Genomic DNA, 19,741 nt, shown 5'->3' with positions numbered 1-19,741 from the left:
TGGGACCTAGGTTTAAGTAAAATAATATGCTTATCTTTCTCAATCAAGACTCTTGAGATGTTTGGGGTGCTCTAATTATATGAGTTGTTACAGTTAAATCAGTGAAAGCTTATTTATTTTAAAGACACAGTTGAAAGCAATTGTCTGCTTTATTGACATTCTTTTTTCTGTTAGATGCTTTGGGTATTATATTATTTGAAGTTCTTACCTGACCAAAAAGAAAATTTTTTATTACGTTTTCGTTGTTATTTTCTTTCATGGTTTCAGGCATCCCCAGTAAAAAAGATTAAGAGAGATGTTTGCTAACAGCTAATACCGAGTTCTTTTGCCAGGCACTGTGCTGAGTGCTTTATAGAAATTATTTTATGTAATTTTTATCCCATTTTATATATGAGAGAATGGAGGTTTAGGAAAGTAACTGTTCCAAGGTCATAGAACTAATATGTAGAAGAGTCAGGGCTTGAACTCGTCTGAAACTTTATAGATTCCTTGCCTTTTACTAGTCACCAAGAGTTACAAACTCAGGTGCCTATAGGGGACTGCCAGATTAGAGGGTACTTGCCCTATTAAAAGGCATCAACCACTTGATTTTAAACTCTATTTACTAAGCTCTATCAAACTGTTGCCATGCAGAAATTTGGAACCAGTGTTGCTAAAGCTTCAGGTTTTTTCAAGAAAATCCAGAATCTGGACTTTTACACAAAATCTCCTAATTTTTTAATGTTGGCCACTAATTTAAATTAAAACACACACTATATAGGTCAAACAAAACATATGGGTTACTAGTTTTGAAAATGGTTGGACTGTATACAACTTTGCTTCTCTTAAGAGGATGGATACCTTACTCCCTTCTATTCTTGATTTTTTAAAATTCTCCCTAGATTGTTGTGCTTTGTAAGAAAACAGTTTTTCTAAAATTGTTTATCTCTTTTGTTACCTGTATTCTTAAGTAAACGGCAATATATTAAACTTAGTGTGCTTTTTAGAATTATAATCGAGATGACTTATCTTTGTATTTTAGAATACTAATGCTGTGAATTCTGTTACTTCAATTTTACTGTATTCTCTCTAGACCTGGTGATGACTGGAAAAAGACTTTAAAACTCCCTCCAAAGGATCTAAGAATCAAAACTTCGGTAAGTTGGTTGTAACATTCAAGTGGAAAAATTATGCGGAAACTCTAAAAGTGAAGTAGTTATTTAATGATAACAGGCACTGTGTTTACTCTTAAGTAAGTCGAAGTGGTTGAAATTGTATAACTCATGTATGATGAGTTGCCCAAAATTTCCACTATTTGGAGGAATTAGTAATAATGTGTATGTATACACATTATTGTAATATATAATGTAATATTTAATATACAGTATACAATACAATAATTACTATATATACAGTATTTAATATATAATTTATATATTAAATATTGTGTTTATACGTATATATATCTTATCTCTTGTGGGACGCTTTTATGGTTTTCAAGGCATTTTCTCAAAATTCTCTTGTTTCCATCAGCACAGTAAGTTTCAGGGTAGGTATTGTCCACATTTTGTGGATGAGAAAACTGAAGTTGAGAGGTTAGTTCTCTTAGCCCAGTGTTTTCAACCAAGGGCAGTTTTTGTCCCCTATGAAGCATTTAGCAATAACTGGAGACATTTTTGGTTATCACAGCTGAAGGGATGCTACAGAACAGCCCCTAAGAGCAAAGAATTTTCTGGCCGAAATGTCAGTAGTGCTGGACTTGAGAAACCCTGGTTTAGACTAGGGTATTTGTAGGCAGTGCATGGTGGAGCTAGGGTTTGACTTCATATCTTGTGGTTTGATACTTATATAGAAATAACAGTATTCCATCAGTCCTTAGAGAAAAATGACCACAGGGTGGCTGGTCTTTCCCCAAAACATAGTTTTTAAATGGCTTGTGTGTGTTAAAGAGAGTGGTTATTTTTCAGTTGAACTATAGATCAAGACAGAACTAATATGCATATATTTATATTTTAAATGGGGTAAAGAATTAGTCTCTCAAACCCTTTATTAAGCATGCTAATTACCAAAGAAACCCAGTTGTACCTCATTCTTCTGATGTCGTTTGTCTGTTTTTGTTTGACCAGGATGTGACCTCCACAAAAGGAAATGAGTTTGAAGATTACTGTTTGAAACGGGAGTTGCTGATGGGAATTTTTGAAATGGGCTGGGAAAAGCCATCTCCTATTCAGGTATGTTTCCCCTTTTTTATCATATGTATAATGTTATGAGTTAAGCGTTACACACTTTTTGATCTGCGGGAATGATACAGTGAAACACCAATTCTCTCCAGTTTGTATACACACACATATATATATGTACACACAGGCATACACACTTTCTGAACCTTTAAATGGAAAGTTACAAAATCATGGCCCTTTATTTCTAAATATTTCAGTGTGTATTTCCTAAGAATAGGGATAGTCTCTTGAATAATCATAGTACAGTTATGTTCAGTCAATTTAACTTTAATGCAATATTTCTATCTCATCTGTCATTTATAGTATTATTTTTAATTGGCCCCCAGATTTTGTTTTAAAGCATTTTTTTTCTCTTCCGTACAGGACCCATCCTAGGATCAGGTATTGCATATAATGGTTACATCTCTTTTAGTAGTGAGCATTTCCCTATTCTTTTTTTGTCTTTTATGACATTGACATGTTAAAAATATGGCCCCCTTTTTTTTTTCCTCCAGTAGAACATTCCTCATTTTGGGTTTGTCTCATATTTCCATGTGATTAGATTCAAGTTATGCATTCTTAGCCAGAATACTGCAGAAGTCACATTTGGAGGTATAGTGTTCATCTATTCCTCAAGGGTGATTTTAATTTTGATTACCCTTTCGAAGTGGTGTCTTGATTTTTCTACTGTATAATTATTGCTCCCCACCACCGCCTTAAAACTAATAAACAGTCTTTGGGGAGCATTTTAAGGCAATGCAGATATACTACTCTTCATAAAAATTTCCCCCTAACTCCTCCTTATGTATCTATATATTATCAGTGTGGAGTCATGAATTACTTTTTTTTAATGGTATTTTTTTATATATATATAAATTTATTTATTTTTGGCTGCGTTGGGTCTTCGTTGCTGTGCACGGGCTTTCTCTAGTTGTGGTGAGGGGAGGCTACTCTTCGTTGCGGTGCACGGGTTTCTCATTGTGGTGGCCTCTCATTGCGGAGCACAGACTCTAGGCGCACGGGCTTCAGTAGTTGTGGTACACAGGCTCTAGAGCGCAGGCTCAGTAGTTGTGGCGTATGGGCTTAGTTGCTCTGCGGCATGGGCAGGCAGACTCTTTTTTTTTTGTGTGGTACGCGGGCCTCTCACTGCTGTGGCCTCTCCCGTTGCGGAGCACAGGCTCCGGACGCGCAGGCTCAGCGGCCATGGCTCACGGGCCCAGCCGCTCAGCGGCATGTGGGATCTTCCCGGGCCGGGACACGAACCCGCGGCCCCTGCATCGGCAGGCGGACTCTCAACCACTGCGCCACCAGGGAAGCCCCAGGCAGACTCTTAACCACTGTGCCACCAGAGAAGTCCCTTTAATGGTATTTTTGTGCTCGAATTGTCCCATATTTGGCCAGTGTGAGCTCCTTCAGGCCGGTTCCTTTGTGTTTGTAATGTGCCTCTTTCATTTTTTTCCTCTGATAGACTATTTTATAAAGCAGTTTTAAGTTCATAGCAATTGAGCAAAAGAGATTTTTCATAAATCCCTGCCCCCACTGATGCATAGCCTCCCCCATTATCAGCATTCCCCACAAGAGCAATATTTGTTACAACTGATGAACCTGTGTTGACACATTATCACCCAAAGTCCATAGTTTGCATTAGGGTTCATTCTTGGTATTGTACATTCTATGGGTTTGAACATATGTATAATGACATGTATCCACCATTATAGTATCATACAGAGTAGTTTCACTGACCTCTGTGCTCCACCTATTCACCCTTCCCTTCCCCCTTCGTTTTTCTTGAGCACTTCCTTTTTTTTTGGTATATCATGATATCAAGCTTATCTGTAGAGCTACCCTTCTCCAGCCTCAGAATCAGCTATTTCTCCAAGGAACTCTGATTCCAGTTAGTGGGGAGTAGTATTAGGGACCAAGATCTAAGCACTAGGGGCACTCTTTCAGTGAAAAGAGCAAGGAAATATATGTATGTATACACATACATGCCTGTAGACCTAAACATGCGTTATACATGTACAGATTTGATAAATGTGTTTGTTGTCTTCACATAAATTGAAGCTGTTGAATCCAAGCTGTACTCAGGACAAACTCTATGACATCACTGAGTACTTTTTCATTGAACAAACATGTATCAAGTGACCTAGAAAGTGTTAGACCCTGAGGGTGTTATGATGAACAAGATAAATAGTGTTCCTGCACTCAGAGTCTGGTGGAAAGGACAGCTTATTGTACAGGTAATTTCAGTGTAATGTAATGGGCACATATATGTAGCTACTAGGGAAGATGGAACAACCTGGCAGAAGTGATCCATGTTCCAGGTGGGGAACACTGGAATGGTGATTGCCTGGGGATGAGAGTGTGCCTTTGTGGACAAACTGAAAGGAGTTTGTTGTGGTTAGAGAAAGTATCAAGATAAAGTTATACGTCATCAGGCAATTTGAGTGCAGATATCAAAAATATTTAGGAATCTACTTTTCCATAATATAGTTCATGTTAATCTATTTTATCTATAGGAGTGAAACATGGGCACTTTTCTACTGTATCATTCAACTTCTACTGTATCATTCAACTTTGTATCTCTAGTACTTAGCAAGGTGCATGGCAGGAAATAGGCCCTCAGTTGTATTGCTTTGTTGGAATTATGGTTAATGGATATCTGTAAGCGAACTTAGTCTAGAGAAGTGTTTGAGAGCACTGTCTTTGCGGTGAGGCTGTGTGGGTTGAATCCCAACTCCACTCCTTTCTAAGGAGATTATTTAAATGTCTCGAAGCCTCTGCTTTCTGACCTATAAAATTGATATAATAGTGTATACCGTGGGGTTGTTGTAAAGATTAAGTGAGGTAATTCATGTTAGTATCCTTACTGCAGTGGCTAGTAGGTGACAAATGCCCAATAAGTGTTATGGGGTTTTATTTTATGTAGTAGTTTATCAAAAAAGGAGATGGGTTCATTTAGCAGAGTTAATTCTTAACGGACCCTTGCTGACTCCTGTTTGATACCTTTGTATTAAATTTTAAAATTCACTTTGTTATGTGCATTCTCAGTTTGGTATAGCATATAGATAATTAACTCTCCAGCCACTTAGCCAGTCTACCATCTAGCTTTTTCTGTAAAGTAGAAATGATCTCCCTCACAGAGTTTTTATTGTGAGGATCGAAGGTCGTGTACAGGCATACCTCGTTTTACGGTGCTTTGCTTTACTGTATTTTGCAGATACTGCGTTTGGGTTTTTATTGTTTGTTTTTTGTAAACAAATCGAAGGTTTGTGGCAACCTGTGTTGTCAGATGATGGTTATTATTTTTAAAATTAAGGTGTGTATATTGTTTTTTTACACAATACTACTGCACACTTAATAGACTATAGTATAGTGTAAACATAACTTTTATATGCACTGGGAAACAAAATTTGTGTGACTCACTTGATTGCACTGATCTAGAACCAAATCCACAATGCTCGAAGGTGTATTTTGAAATAGCAAGCAGAGTATGAATATAAAGTATTATTCTGTATACCTGAGACTATCATTCACATTGCTTTTTCCTGCACTATTGTTTTGCCTGAGAATCCATGGAAAACACAAGATAACATGCTTCTTAGAATCATTCAGTGTAACAAACCATAAATACTAGGACTTTAGAACCAAAAGAAATCTAGAAGTCCTTTAGTAAAATCCAACCTTGTGACTGGCATTCTTCTATTCTCTTCTTGTCTACCTTCTCTCCTCACTTTTTTGTTGTTTTTTTTTCTTTTCCTAAAACGTGTCTATTGTCTTTATAGTACTTAGTTTTACAGTTTTATCCAGGCATTTTTTTCCTCTCCAGATATAAAATCCTCTTGATCAGATGGGTGTCATATGCATTTGGATCTTTTTTTTTTTTTTTTTTTTTTTTTGTGGTATGTGGGCCTCTCACTGCTGTGGCCTCTCCCGTTGCGGAGCACAGGTTCCGGATGCGCAGGCTCAGAGGCCATGGCTCACAGGCCCAGCCGCTCTGCGGCATGTGGGATCTTCCCGGACCGGGGCTCAAACCCATGTCCCCTGCATTGGCAGGCAGATTCTTAACCACTGCGCCACCAGGGAAGCCCTGCATTTGGATCTTTTTTAAGAGACCTGACTTAGTTGCACCTTGGCTATAAGATTGGAAAAGGAGGCACTTAAACTCTTTTGAGATGATATAAGTTTACACTGACAGGCTGGAACCAGATATACTACAGATTGCTTCCACACATCTTTGGTACAGCCATCTGTGATTCCAGTTCTAGGTCTGAATGCTGTGCCGAGTAGCATAACCATGCCATTCTGAGGCCTAGCTTTACAGGAATAGAGACTTCTTTGGAGGACCTAAGAGTCTGTCTTATTCTGCTTAACATTGAGAAACCTTGTATTAACTTGGGGATGATTGGTAACAGCTCTTGCTGCTTCCAGACCTTAGGCACAACTTTTGAAGACTTTTTAGGTAAGAAGATGATAGAATGGCAAGTAGTTCATTATTGAGGGAAACATGGAAGTTGCTTCTTTTGGCAACCAAATTTCATATCAAGTCAGGAATGTCAAATTATTTTGAGAAATTATTTTGTTAACCAAGTCTAATTGGTCGTTTATTAAATTTATAGTTAAGAATTAGAGCATTCTTAATCCTTTTGTAATTCATTCCTCCTGCTAACATGGATTTATTGCCAAAAGAATTATTTTCCTATATTCTCAAAGTCTTTAAATGCATGTCTTCATTGGTTACTATGGTAAAATTGGGGTGTGTTCCTTAAGCTGGAGATGTTCTTTTTGAAATTACTATCTTCCGTCTCCTTTTTTTCTGGGTAGCAGTAGATGTCTTAACCATTGCTTACCTCCTCCACAGTACCCATATTTTTTTCCCCTGAAATTAAGGTTCTTAAATTCAACTGGTCCTAGGAAGTAAAAAGAAGCAGCTACTCTAAAAGCAGCTAGCTGGGCCATTTGGAGCCTTTTCAGGCACTATACTTTTGTAAAATGCCTCTCAGTACTAGGAAATTGGAAGGTATCCCATTCTTTGGTTGTAGGCAACAGAGACCAACTTGGGTTAACTTAATTAAGCAAAAGGAAATTTATTGAATATCAGGAATTCACAAGATTAGGGAGAAGTCTCGAGAAACACACTTGGCATTGGCCAAGAACCAAGGCAACCCTAAAGGGCTCAGGAAGCTGTAAATTGTTATAGGATGCACTATAGCAATTTGAGTTCTTAGAAGGGAGCATTCAGCCAGCCTGACTTCAGTCATTGTCCTCCATTTAGCTGAGGAAGTTGGCTAGACTATCCATTGGGGTGGGGAGGATGTAATTCCTCAAAAGGAAGGTTAGGGTGCTGCTAAGAAAGGGGAATGGATAGTAGGGTTATAAAAACACAATAAATACATACTGGCTCAGTCCCTAGACCTTACAGTGGAACATGGACCTTGGAGAGCTAAAGTGGCAGAATCAGACCTTAAGGTCATGGGGTTGTTTCTGGTTTTTGTGTTGTTTTTTTTTTGGTGGGTTTTGTTTTTGTTTTTGGTTGCTTTGTTTTGTTTTTGGTGGCCTTAGGGTATAAATCACACAATTCACACATTTTAAGTATACAATTCATTGTTTTTTAGTATATTCACAGTTGTGCAGTCACACAACTAAAACAGTCAGTTTTAGAACATTTTTTCATCACCCCAAAAAGAAACTTCTTTAGTAATCACCCTTCATCTTCCCCTAGCTCTAAGCAACCACTAATCTGCTTTCTGTCTGTATGGATTGGCTTATTCTGGACAATTTCACGTAAATGGAATCATACAATATATGCTCTCTTGTGACTGGCTTTTTTGACTTAGCATGTTTTTAGGGCTCATCCGTATTGGAGCATGTGTCAGTACTCCATTCCTTTTTATTGTTGAATAATATTCCACTGTATAGCTATACCACATTGGTTTATCCATTCTTCAGTTGTAGGGTTGTTTCCACTGTTAGCTGTTAATGAATAATGCTCCTTTGAACACTGGTGTACGAATTTTTGTGTGGAGATATTTTCATTTCTCTTGGGTATATACCTAGGAGTAGAATTGCTGGTTCATATGGTAACTCTTTAACCTTTTGAGGAACTGCCAGACTGTTTTCCAAAATGGCTGTACATTGTACTTAGTGGTATATGAGGTACCGATTTCTCTGTTTGCAAACCGAAGTTCAAATCCTGGTTCTAGCATTTCTTGCTTTGTGACCTTCGGTAAAACAGTCTGAGGATCCATTTGTCAGTTGTAAAACAAAACGTACCTAACTTGAAAGGATATAATTAACGTTAAGTATCTAAGCATAGTGTCCATCACAGTAAGTTTTTAAAAATTATTTAGCTTCCTTCCTCCTTTCTCTTCTCCCTGGCAGCTCCCCATGACTTCCTCTTGGGTTTCAAAGCTGTCTGAGTTGGACTTGAATTCTCTTGCTTCATATTACTTAATCTTCCTAGCAAACAGTGGTAAGAGACGGTGTAGATATACTGGATTTCCTGACTGCTAATCATACTGATCACCATATGAGATGAAATACAGTGCATCTTAACTTACAGACTAGCTTACTTTGTTAAAGTCCTATCCTTAAACAGTTTCTGTAGAGCTTCTGTCAGAGTAGAGGAATCGAAGTCAATGAATGGCCTTTAAGTCAAAAGATAAACCCCAAATAGGAATTAGGATACCCCCAGTCTAATTCTGCCCTGTCTTACTTCATTCAGAAGTCTTATCTTTTTTTATTATTATTATTAATTTTTATTGGAGTATGGTTGCTTTACTATGCTGTGTTAGCCTCCACTGCACAACAAAATGAATCAGCCATACACATACAGGTATCCCCTCCCTTTTGGACTTCCCTCCCATTTAGGTTACCACAGTGCATTAGGTAGAGTTCCCTGTGCTGTACGGTACGTTCCCATCAGTTGTCTATTTTGTACATAGTTTCAAAAATGTATATGTGTCAATCCCAGTCCCTCCCTCCCCACCCCTTTCCCCCTTGGTATCCATACATTTGTTCTCTACGTCCAAATCTCTTTCTGCTTTGCAAATAAGATCATGTATACCATTTTTCTAGATTCCATATATATATATATATATATATATATATATATATGCGTTATTATACGACATTTGCTTTTCTCTTTCTGACTTCACTCTGTATGACTCTCAATTCATCCGTGTCTCTACAAATGACCCAATTTCGTTCCTCCTTATGGCTGAGTAATATTCCATTGTATATATGTACCACATCTTCTTTGTCCATTTCTCTGTTGATGGACATTTAGCTTACTTCCATGTCCTGGCTATTGTAAATAATGCTGCTGTGAACATTGGGGTGCATGTGTTTTTTTTTTTGAATTATGGTTTTCTCTGGGTATATGCCCAGTAGTGGGATTGTTGGGTTATATTGTAGTTCTATTTTTAGTTTTCTACGGAACCTCCATACTGTTCTCCATAGTGGCTGTATCAGTTTATATTCCCACCAACAGTGTATGAGGGTTCCCTTTTCTCCACACCCTCTCCAGCATTTATTGTTTGTAGATTTTTTGATGATGGCCATTCTGACCGGTGTGAGGTGATACCTCATTGTAGTTTTGATTTGCATTTCTCTGATAGTGATGTTGAGCATCCTTTCATGTGTTTGTTGGCCATGTTTATGTCTTCTTTGGAGAAATGTCTATTTAGGTCTTCTGCCCATTTTTGGATTGGGTTGTTTTCTTTTTGATATTGAGCTGTGTGAGCTGCTTGTATATTTTGGAGATTAATCTTTGTCAAGTTGCTTTGTTTGCAAATATTTTCTCCCATTCTGAGGGTTGTCTTTTCGTCTTGTTTATGGTTTCCAGAAGTCTTATCCTTTTAAAGAACCTGATTCAGGAAGTCACTGGGAGACTACCTAGCCTTTTTTCCTGCTGTAGAACTGAGTAGTGTGCAGGTAGCCTGTTTAAAAACCATAGAAGAGAATGAACGCATGGGGATGGGGATAATGGGCCTTCAGGTCAACAAAAGGTTAATAGAGTTGACTCAAAGTAGGAGGGAAGAGATTAAGAGCAAAGGGTCAAAACCAAGGTTTTCTTCTTTGACCTGCTTTACCATACATAATAAGCAGACTGTTTAATGCTGGCTGTAGGAACAAGATAATAGAGTATTGTCACTGAATCATTTTCGGAGTTGTTCTGGCAGCTATGTTAGTTATTCTGACCATATGGAACCCATCTAACCCGTTTGATTGGGGTTCTAGAATAAGAGTCATGGTGGGAAATGAAAGTCGTGATGCTTATGATTTAGATATTTCTCCAGTAACGGTGTTTTGTTTTGTTTTGTTTTTTGGCTGCGTTGAGTCGCAGCGAGCGGGGGCTGCTCTTCATTGTGGTGTGCAGGCTTCTCATTGCAGTGGCTTTTCCTGTTGCGGAGCCAGGACTCTAGGCGTGTGGGCTTCAGTAGTTGTGGCACAAGGGCTCAGTAGTTGTGGCATGAGGGCTCAGTAGTTGTGGCTCATGGACTCTAGAGCACAGGCTCAGTAGTTGTGGCACACAGGCTTAGTTGCTCCGAGGCATGTGGGATTTTCCCGGCCCAGGGCTCGAACCCGTGTCCCCTGCGTTGGCAGGCGGATTCCTAACCACGGCGCCACCAGGGAAGTCCTTCAGTAACAGTTTTAAAGTGCTAGAGATACTTGTTTTGATCATTAGCTCAAGCACAGAAAGAGCTAATTATTTTAGTGATTGTGAATCTCTTTTCCTAATTTATTTTCCTAATTTTCTAGTTTTAGAAATTAAAATGTTTAGTTTTAGAAATTGAAATGTTCTGCTTCCTTTCTGTTTATACCTGTTTTACTTTTTAAATTTCTCTCCATATATGTGTATTTAATATTTAGTAATTGTTAGGAATCCTTTGCTATTGTCTAGGAAATTTGTCCTAATAAGAAATATTATCTTCTGCAAAACACATAAGACAAACTAAGCCAAATATGAAAACGAGAAGTCAGCCTTGGTAATGTGACCATGGATCAAGATAACTGGAATAGAGTTGAGACTCCAGTTGAGCACATCTCAGGACAGAAGTTGGCTGTGAGACAGACATTGGACATATGTAATACGATTTAAAAAAAAATCAAATAGGACCCGAGGTTAAACTTTTCCAGCTGATTCCTGTTTTGTGTAGGGATAAATTGTCCAACCTACAATTTTTCATTGTGGTCAAATTGGTTTACTAGTCTCAGAATATCTTATTACAGTCTTTCCTTTGAATATTGTTTGTGCTGTCTTTTCCTCCAGTTTTTAATTGTGAAATGTCCTTTGCTTTTTTTCCTCTATGTATTCATGATGTTAGCCCAAGTTACTCGTCTTGGTTGTTGATGCTCAGCTTCCTTAGACATCACATTTGCACATGCAGACTTACATATACAGTTTTTTTTATTACTTGAGTATGTGTTTTATAAGCAGTTCTGGTAAATGTCAGTTGATACTGATGGTGATGTGGACTGGTCCTGCTGATTTATTTGGTCTCTACTTATTCTTGTAAAATACTTCAAAATAATACCAAAGAGCTGTGTATACTTTCAGTGTGTTTTAGAGAAGAATTTGCTTATGTACTGTTTTTATTCACAAGTAATTTGCATTGTCTTATCTCTTCTAGGAGGAGAGCATTCCCATTGCTTTATCTGGTAGGGATATTTTAGCTAGAGCAAAAAATGGAACAGGCAAGAGCGGTGCCTACCTCATTCCCTTACTTGAACGGCTAGACCTGAAGAAGGACAATATACAAGGTTAGTTGTTTGTTTAAACTGTAAATGGCGATTTAAATCTTGGAGCTAGTACCATCTTTTTTTAGTCAGAACTTAAATAATCTGGAATTCGTATTTATCCTTTTCACGGTTTTTGGCCTGGTTGTCTTGTAAAAAATGATTCCTAACTTTTTAAAGAGATTTCTAGTTTTCAGAGTTCTATTACATATTACACAGCTATGACAACATTCCAGTGAGATAGGCAAAATAAGATTATTGTCCTATAGATAGGAAAAGCTAAGATCTTGAGAAGTTAAATTATCTGACATAGATACTTACAAACTGTGGAACTGAAATGTTTCTTGCGACAGCTGTGTGTCTGCAGAGTTCCTTGTAGAAACATGAACTTTTTCTCTTTAAAGCCTTGTGGTTTGGGCTTCCCTGGTGGTGCAGTGGTTGGGAATCTGCCTGCCAGTGTAGTGGACATGGGTTCGAGCCCTGGTCCGCAAAGATCCCACATGCCGCGGAGCAGCTAGGCCAGTTAGCCACAGCTGCTGAGGCCCGTGCGCCTAGAGCCCGTGCTCTGCAGCAGGAGAGGCCACTGTAATGAGAAGCCCACGCATGGTAACGAAGAGTGGCCCTGCTCGCCGCAACTGGAGAGGGCCCACGCGCAGCAACGAAGACCCAACACAGCCAAAAATAAATATATAAAAAATAAATTAAAAAAAAAAAAAAAAAGCCTTGTGGTTTGGGGATTTTAAGAGGTTAGGCAGTAAAGAAGAAACAAATTTCCATAACTGTACCCAGAGTAAGCTAATAGAGTTAAGTTTTCATCTCTGAAGCTTTTTCTTAAATTTTCAGCTGTTTTTTTCCCCAGCTTTCTTGATCTATAATTATTATTTCTGCCATCTCTCTGTTACTTACTTTCGTATGATATAAATAGAACTGGGCGGCAAGAGTTTCTTATTTGGGTATTTTGACTAGTGAATCTCTTACTAAAATATTAATGAACTTTGGGCTAATAATTGACAAAGAACCCTTTAAGGGTTTGTAACTAAGAAGAGTACAAGAATTGTACAGCATTGTTACTGAGGAAGAGTCTAAACCTGGAACACTATAATAGGTTCTCTCTCTTTTTTTTTTTTAAGGAAATTTATTCATTTGAGTGTCTTAATTACAAGGGAAAGTATTTCTGTAGCTTCTTAAACTCTTAATATATGCTGTTTTTTTTTCTGTTTTCTCTGTTATTTGTTATTTTCCAGCAATGGTGATTGTTCCCACTAGAGAACTTGCTCTACAGGTCAGTCAAATTTGCATCCAGGTCAGCAAACACATGGGAGGGGCTAAAGTGATGGCAACCACAGGAGGAACCAATTTACGAGATGACATAATGAGGCTTGATGATACAGGTAGGAAATGATTAATGTAAGGTGGCTGGCTCTCTGGAATTCCACGTACAGGTGTTTCCTTTCAGTAACTTATTAAAATTGTTTTTTAAATTAATAAGAAACAAACATTGCAGTAGAAAAATGAATAAAGGAAATGACCATTTCATTCAAGCAGAAAAACAAATTGTTTTAGTAATTGAAAGAATATTCAGCCTTACTAGTAATTTTTTAAATTGCACATAAAAACAGTAAAGTGATATTGTACCTATCTGATTGACAAGGTTAATTCAGATTGGCAAGGCTAATTAGTAACCAGTAATGTGAGTTTGTGGAGAAATTGGCTGTCTTGCAACATGGGGGTGTAAATTGATATAATCTCTGTGGTGGGCAATTTGGCATTATATTTCAAAATTATAAATGTATATTTTTAAGAATCTTTTTTTGAAGAAATAATTGGACAAATGCAAGGTTGTTTACTACAGCATGGTTTGTAGTAATGAAAAAATTGGAGCAACCTGAATGTCAGGGGAGTTCGGCTAAAATACATTGGGTATAGTCTGAAGGGAATTCCACACGGCCATTAAAGAGTGAAGCTGACCTGTATTCATTTTTTAATGAAGAGTTCTCCATGATACATTATTTAGTGAAAAAAGAAAACAGCAAGAATGAAATCCACTTATATAAAATTATACATAGAATTTTAGTCAAAATTTTATATATGATTATCATTTGATTAGTTTAATTACTATATTCTTTGTGCTGTCCTGTTATTTAAAATGATTATTTTATTTGATCCTTATTACAGTCTTCGGAAGACCATAGATCTAGATTAAAGGCAAGCTACTGTATCAGAAGCTTGGCATACCTTTTGTTTTTCCTTGGGGGTTGCCCCAAGACAAGGAAGTATGCCCCTTATTTGGAGCAGGTGATTTGGGAAGTTGTAGCCCCACCCCCATGTAGCAGTAAAACTAACAGGTATTCTCTAGCCAACCAAAGATGAAATGAAAATCCATATTCTAAAACACATCTTTGCCTCTTTGTATTATTCCTACCTCTACAGCAGTATTTCTGATAAAATATATGATATAAACCTTTACTATATCTTTTTTGCCCCAACTAAAATTAACGAAAATATGTTTTCTAATCTTGTGTAGTGCATGTCGTGATAGCTACCCCTGGGAGAATCCTGGATCTTATCAAGAAAGGAGTAGCAAAAGTTGATCATGTCCAGATGATAGTATTGGATGAGGTAATGTCTCTTCATTTGGAAACATACTATTCTGTAGTACTCTGGCTTTGTTCATAACTGCCAGTGAATGAAGCATAACCTCTTTGTGTTTTTGAGCTTTTATTTTATTTTATTTTTTAACTTTTGGCTGCATTGGGTCTTCATTGCTGCGCGCAGGCTTTCTCTAGTTGTGGCGAGCAGGGGCTACTCTTCGTTGCGGTGGGTGGGCTTCTCACTGCGGTGGCTTCTCGTTGCAGAACACAGGCTCTAGGCACACGGGCTTCAGTAGTTGTGGCACGCAGGCTCAGTAGTTGTGGCTCGCAGGCTCAGTAGTTGTGGCACATGGGCTTAGTTGCTCTGCGGCTTGTGGGATCTTCCCGGACCAGAGCTCGACCCCATGTCCCCTGCATTGGCAGGCAAATTCTTAATCACTCTGCCACCAGGGAAGTCCCTATGACCTTTTAATAAATGCATGACTCTTGTCGGTTCAAAGTAATTTGCTTATAAAACATGTTTTACCCTTTAAAAACAATAGATGATAGGAATTTCTAGGACTAAATCAGCCTTGTGTCTTTTTCTTAGTAAAGCCAGGTTTTTATTTTTCAGTAAGAGAAGTTGTTGAATAATCTCAAAGCCAAGTTCATTCTAAGTCTCTTTCCATTCTGTGATTCATCTTAAGAAGCATGTAATGTCTCTAACCCCTCATTTAACATACAACTTTGTATTGTTTGGTTTTTCGTCTCTGTTATAATGTGTTATCTCACCAGGTTATAAGTGCCTTTTAAGAACTTATTCAGCTCTGCATCCTTAGGACCTAGCAGTGTTTTATACATATATGAAATCAGTGTTGATGTTTTTAAAGTTATTTTCCTGTTTGGTCTGTGTTTTAGATTACTAGAGCAGTTTCATCATGATCTAATTCAGAACAAGTTTTTATCTTTGAGTAATGAGAGAGCACATTTATTAGTTACTTACTGCGTGCTAGCACTAAGTGCTTTACATGTTTTTTTCATTTAATTTTTGCAAGAATCCTATAAGGTAGGTATCCTATAAAGTAGTTACTACAGTAAGAAGACATCTTAATTTTTAAATTGTGGAAACTGAAATAGTGAGTGGTTAATAAACCTCCCAACATAGCTAATAAGCGAAGGAGACAAGTTTTAAACCCAGGTAGTTTGACTCTGCAGCCTGTACTTTTAACCACTATACCATAATGTCTCTGTAATGGAAGTCACATTAAAATTTTGTTATGGGAACAAGGATTATATCTGTCTAGGACTTTTTTTCCTTGGAAGATGAGTATTACAGACTTTTCCCCTTCTGAATCACCGGTAATGTGTCTTGGTGCCTTTGGACTATGCAGTGTTGTAGAGGACTTACTGTTTACAACCAGGAGCATTCCATGAACTTGCTGGATGATGCCTTATTAACCAAAGACCTTAGACATTATTTCATTGTGTTTAAGATCGTCTTCTCTTTGTACTGCAGGCAGATAAGTTGCTGTCACAGGATTTTGTGCAGATAATGGAGGATATTATTCTCACGCTACCTAAAAACAGACAGATTTTATTATATTCTGCTACTTTCCCTCTTAGTGTACAGAAGTTCATGGTGAGTATAAACCTGTACTTGGAAGCAGTACTATCCTGTTGTCCATGAGTATATCTTTATCCATAATTACATCTTACTACTAGTCTATATGACACTGATTTCAAGTTTTGGGCTTTTTCTTCAGCTGATCAATTAAGGTTTGTTGTTCATAAGTTAACTGATTTTTTTAAGATACAAAAGTAATTTGATTCTTATTTGTTCACTTAGCTTTTGGTGTCAGACTGACATAGCCATTGATGCTAGATAAATTGATTACAGCATAATTCTATATTTAAAGTACAAAATAGTAACTTAGCTGTATATCTGAATGTTATATCTCCCATTTTGTGGTAATTTACTTCTTCCATGACAGATAATAACATTTTAAAGAGGGCTGCATCCCTTAAAGTAAGAGTTTATCAAGCAGAAATGTATGAGGATATATTCTGAGTTTAAGAAATAGATTCTGCTTTCATTTAAATATGAGACTCTTCTTTTTTTCAGAATTCCCATTTGCAGAAACCCTATGAGATTAACCTGATGGAGGAGCTAACTTTGAAGGGAGTAACCCAGTACTACGCATATGTAACTGAGCGCCAAAAAGTACACTGCCTCAACACACTTTTCTCCAGGGTAAGTCTGTTAGGCTTTAGCGGCTGAATGTTGTCCGTTACTTACTACTTAACCTCAGTAAAACAAACAGTTGTATCAGTTTTCTCACCATTTTCTTTTTCTTTTCTTTTCTTTTCTTTTTTTTTTTAATACTTATTTATTTGGCTGCTCCGGGTCTTAGTTGTGGCATGCAGGATCTTTTAAGTTGCAGCATGTGGGCTCTTAGTTGCGGCATGCGGGATCTAGTTCCCTGACCAGGGATCAAACCCGGGCACCCTGCACTGGGAGCACGGACTCTTAACCACTGGACAACCAGGGAAGTCCCTCTCAGCATTTTCAATGTAAAAAAAATTCCTTAGTTTTTCCTAAAGGTAGTTTGAGTTGTTGATCTGAAGCTGATACTGTATGATTGTCAAGTCAAGGCACTTCTAATTTGATTCTAAAATAATTTGACCTTAGTTACAGATAATCCTCATTATTCTCAGTAATTATAATTGTTCCGTTGTAGGCAGATTCTGTTTTTGCAAATTCGCCTACTTGCCAAAATTTCCTTGTCACCGCGAAGTCAGTACTCAGGTGCTCTTGAGGTCATTTGCAGACATACGTGAAGAATTTGAGACCTCATGCGGTTTCCCCCTGCTTTCTTGTTTCAGCTCATACTATAAATGAACACCCTTTTCACAGTCTATTTAGTGCCACATTTCCCACATTTCTGTGCTTTTCTGTTGATTTCACTCTTTTAAATGGCCCCTAGGCATAGTGCTGAAGTGTTGTCCAGCGCTCCTAAGTACAAGAAGAATGATGTGCCTTGCAGAGATAACGTATTAGATAAACTTCATAAAGGCATGAGTTACAGAGCTGTGGGCCATGAGTAAATAAGGTGTCTTTAAACAGTAACACTATTTGAGCCAAATTCCTTGGTGGTCCAGTGGTTAGGACTCCGCGCCTCCACTGCAGAGGGCATGGATTTGATCCCAGGTCAGGGAACTAGGATCCTGCAAGCTGTGTGGCAGGGGAAAAAAACAAACAAACAAACAGTAACACACATAAAACAAGGTTATCTGTTGACCCGTTGATGAAGCAGTTAAGTGTTCCTCACAGGAACCTAACCCTGTATTTCCCCTGGAAGCAGTGGTCCTATATTCAGTAATTCAGTGTTTCCAGTAACTGTATAGAACATAACTACCTCAAGTAATGAGAATTGGCTGTGTTTTACTCCTGTTGGCAATTATGCGGCCCTTATGAAAAATACTCTGCTATAGTAAAACTTACTCTACAATAAAAATTATCTTCAACTACTATGTAAATGAATAGTACTTAAAATTTTTACAGTTTTGCATCTCTCTTGTATCATGAGATTCTAAGTCTTAGATGATATTTTCAAGATTTGGCAAAGTTAATGAAGGTTTTTGTTTTCCTTATGTCATCTTTTGTTTTGTTTTCCCCCTGTGCTCAGCTTCAGATAAACCAGTCGATCATTTTCTGTAACTCCTCTCAGAGAGTTGAATTGCTAGCCAAGAAGATTTCTCAACTGGGTTATTCTTGCTTCTATATCCATGCTAAAATGAGGCAGGTGAGTATAAAACTTGTATAGATTTTAAAAAAAACGTTTTTCTTAGTATTTCTTGGATTTTGTTTTGTTTTAATGCTCTTCCAAATGCTCTGAGTTTGAGAATAAATTATTCCTTAGGCAAAGGACCATTCATTTTAACCTCTCTGAGGTTAGGTTTTCTAACTACAAACAGGGGTAATAGTACATATTCATACCGCACAAGGTTGTCAGGAAGATTGAGATTATGTATGAATGAATAGTTTGTAAGTTGCCAAGCATAATAGAAATGTGAGATTTTATTCCCTTCCTTCCCCATATTCTTAGATTTGGGCTAGTATTTAATACAGTAATCACTAGCCACATGTGGCAATTTAAAAGAGTTAAAATTTAAATAAATAAGTTAAAATTAAACAATATTTAAAATTTAGATTCAGTGCAATCCCTATCAAACTACCAATGGCATTTTTCACAGAACTAGAACAAAAAAATTCACAATTTGTATGGAAACACAAAAGACCCCGAATAGCCAAAGCAATCTTGAGAAAGAAAAATGGAGCTGGAGGAATCAGGCTCCCTGACTTCAGACTATACTACAAAGCTACAGTAATCAAGACAGTATGGTACTGGCACAAAAACAGAAATATAGATGAATGGAGCAGTATAGAAAGCCCACAGATAAACCCACTCACATATGGTCACCTTATCTTTGATAAAGGAGGCAAGAATATACAATGAAGAAAAGACAGCCTCCTCAATGAGTGATGCTGGGAAAACTGGACAGCTACATGCAAAAGAATGAAAGTAGAACACTTCCTAACACCATACACAAAAATAAACTCAAGGGCCTCCCTGGTGGCGCAGTGGTTGAGAGTCCGCCTGCCGATGCAGGGGATACGGGTTCGTGCCCCGGTCCGGGAGGATCCCATGTGCCGCGGAGCGGCTGGGCCCGTGAGCCATGGCCGCTGAGCCTGCGCATCCGGAGCCTGTGCTCCGCAACGGGAGAGGCCACAACAGTGAGAGGCCCGCATACCGCAAAAAAAAAAAATAAATAAAAATAAACTCAAAATGGATTAAAGACCTAAATGTAAGGCCAGACACTATAAAATTCTTAGAGGAAAACATAGGCAGAACACTCTGTGACATAAATCACAGCAAGATCCTTTTTGACCCACCTCCCAGAGTAATAGAAATAAAATCAAGAGTAAACAAATGGGACCTAATGGAACTTAAAAGCTTTTGCACTGCAAAGGAAACCATAAACAAGACCAAAAGACAACCCTCAGAATGGGAGAAAATATTTGCAAATGAAGCAACTGACGAAGGATTAATCTCCAAAATATACAAGTAGCTCATGCAGCTCAATATCAAAAACAAAAACCCAATCCAAAAATGGGCAGAAGACCTAAATAGACATTTCTCCAAAGAAGATATATACAGATGGCCAACAACA

General features: G+C 37.8%; 1 protein-coding gene and 1 long non-coding RNA gene across 7 annotated transcripts in view; both read left to right on the top strand.

Moving 5' to 3' along the window:
* LOC309807426 overlaps positions 1-19,741 on the top strand; it is a 115,266-nt gene that overhangs the window by 84,268 nt on the left and 11,257 nt on the right. The gene's annotated exons all lie outside the window — the stretch shown is intronic.
* The window catches only part of DDX6 (DEAD-box helicase 6), a 37,174-nt gene that overhangs the window by 6,176 nt on the left and 11,257 nt on the right, over positions 1-19,741 (top strand). For all 6 annotated transcript variants that reach the window (XM_082626983.1, XM_082626982.1, XM_082626984.1 and 3 more), the window contains exons 3-10: positions 1,073-1,136; positions 2,106-2,210; positions 11,834-11,963; positions 13,184-13,330; positions 14,464-14,558; positions 16,026-16,148; positions 16,632-16,760; positions 18,196-18,312. In XM_082626983.1, the coding sequence (XP_082483109.1) occupies positions 1,073-1,136; positions 2,106-2,210; positions 11,834-11,963; positions 13,184-13,330; positions 14,464-14,558; positions 16,026-16,148; positions 16,632-16,760; positions 18,196-18,312 (910 nt within the window). The remainder of the gene's footprint in view (positions 1-1,072; positions 1,137-2,105; positions 2,211-11,833; positions 11,964-13,183; positions 13,331-14,463; positions 14,559-16,025; positions 16,149-16,631; positions 16,761-18,195; positions 18,313-19,741) is intronic.

Source organism: Mesoplodon mirus, assembly GCF_964341445.2.
Source record: "Mesoplodon mirus genome assembly, chromosome: 7".
NCBI classification, from domain to species: Eukaryota; Metazoa; Chordata; class Mammalia; order Artiodactyla; family Ziphiidae; genus Mesoplodon; species Mesoplodon mirus.
The sequence above is the reverse complement of the archived record's forward strand: the minus strand, read 5'-3'. Positions and strand labels throughout refer to the sequence as shown.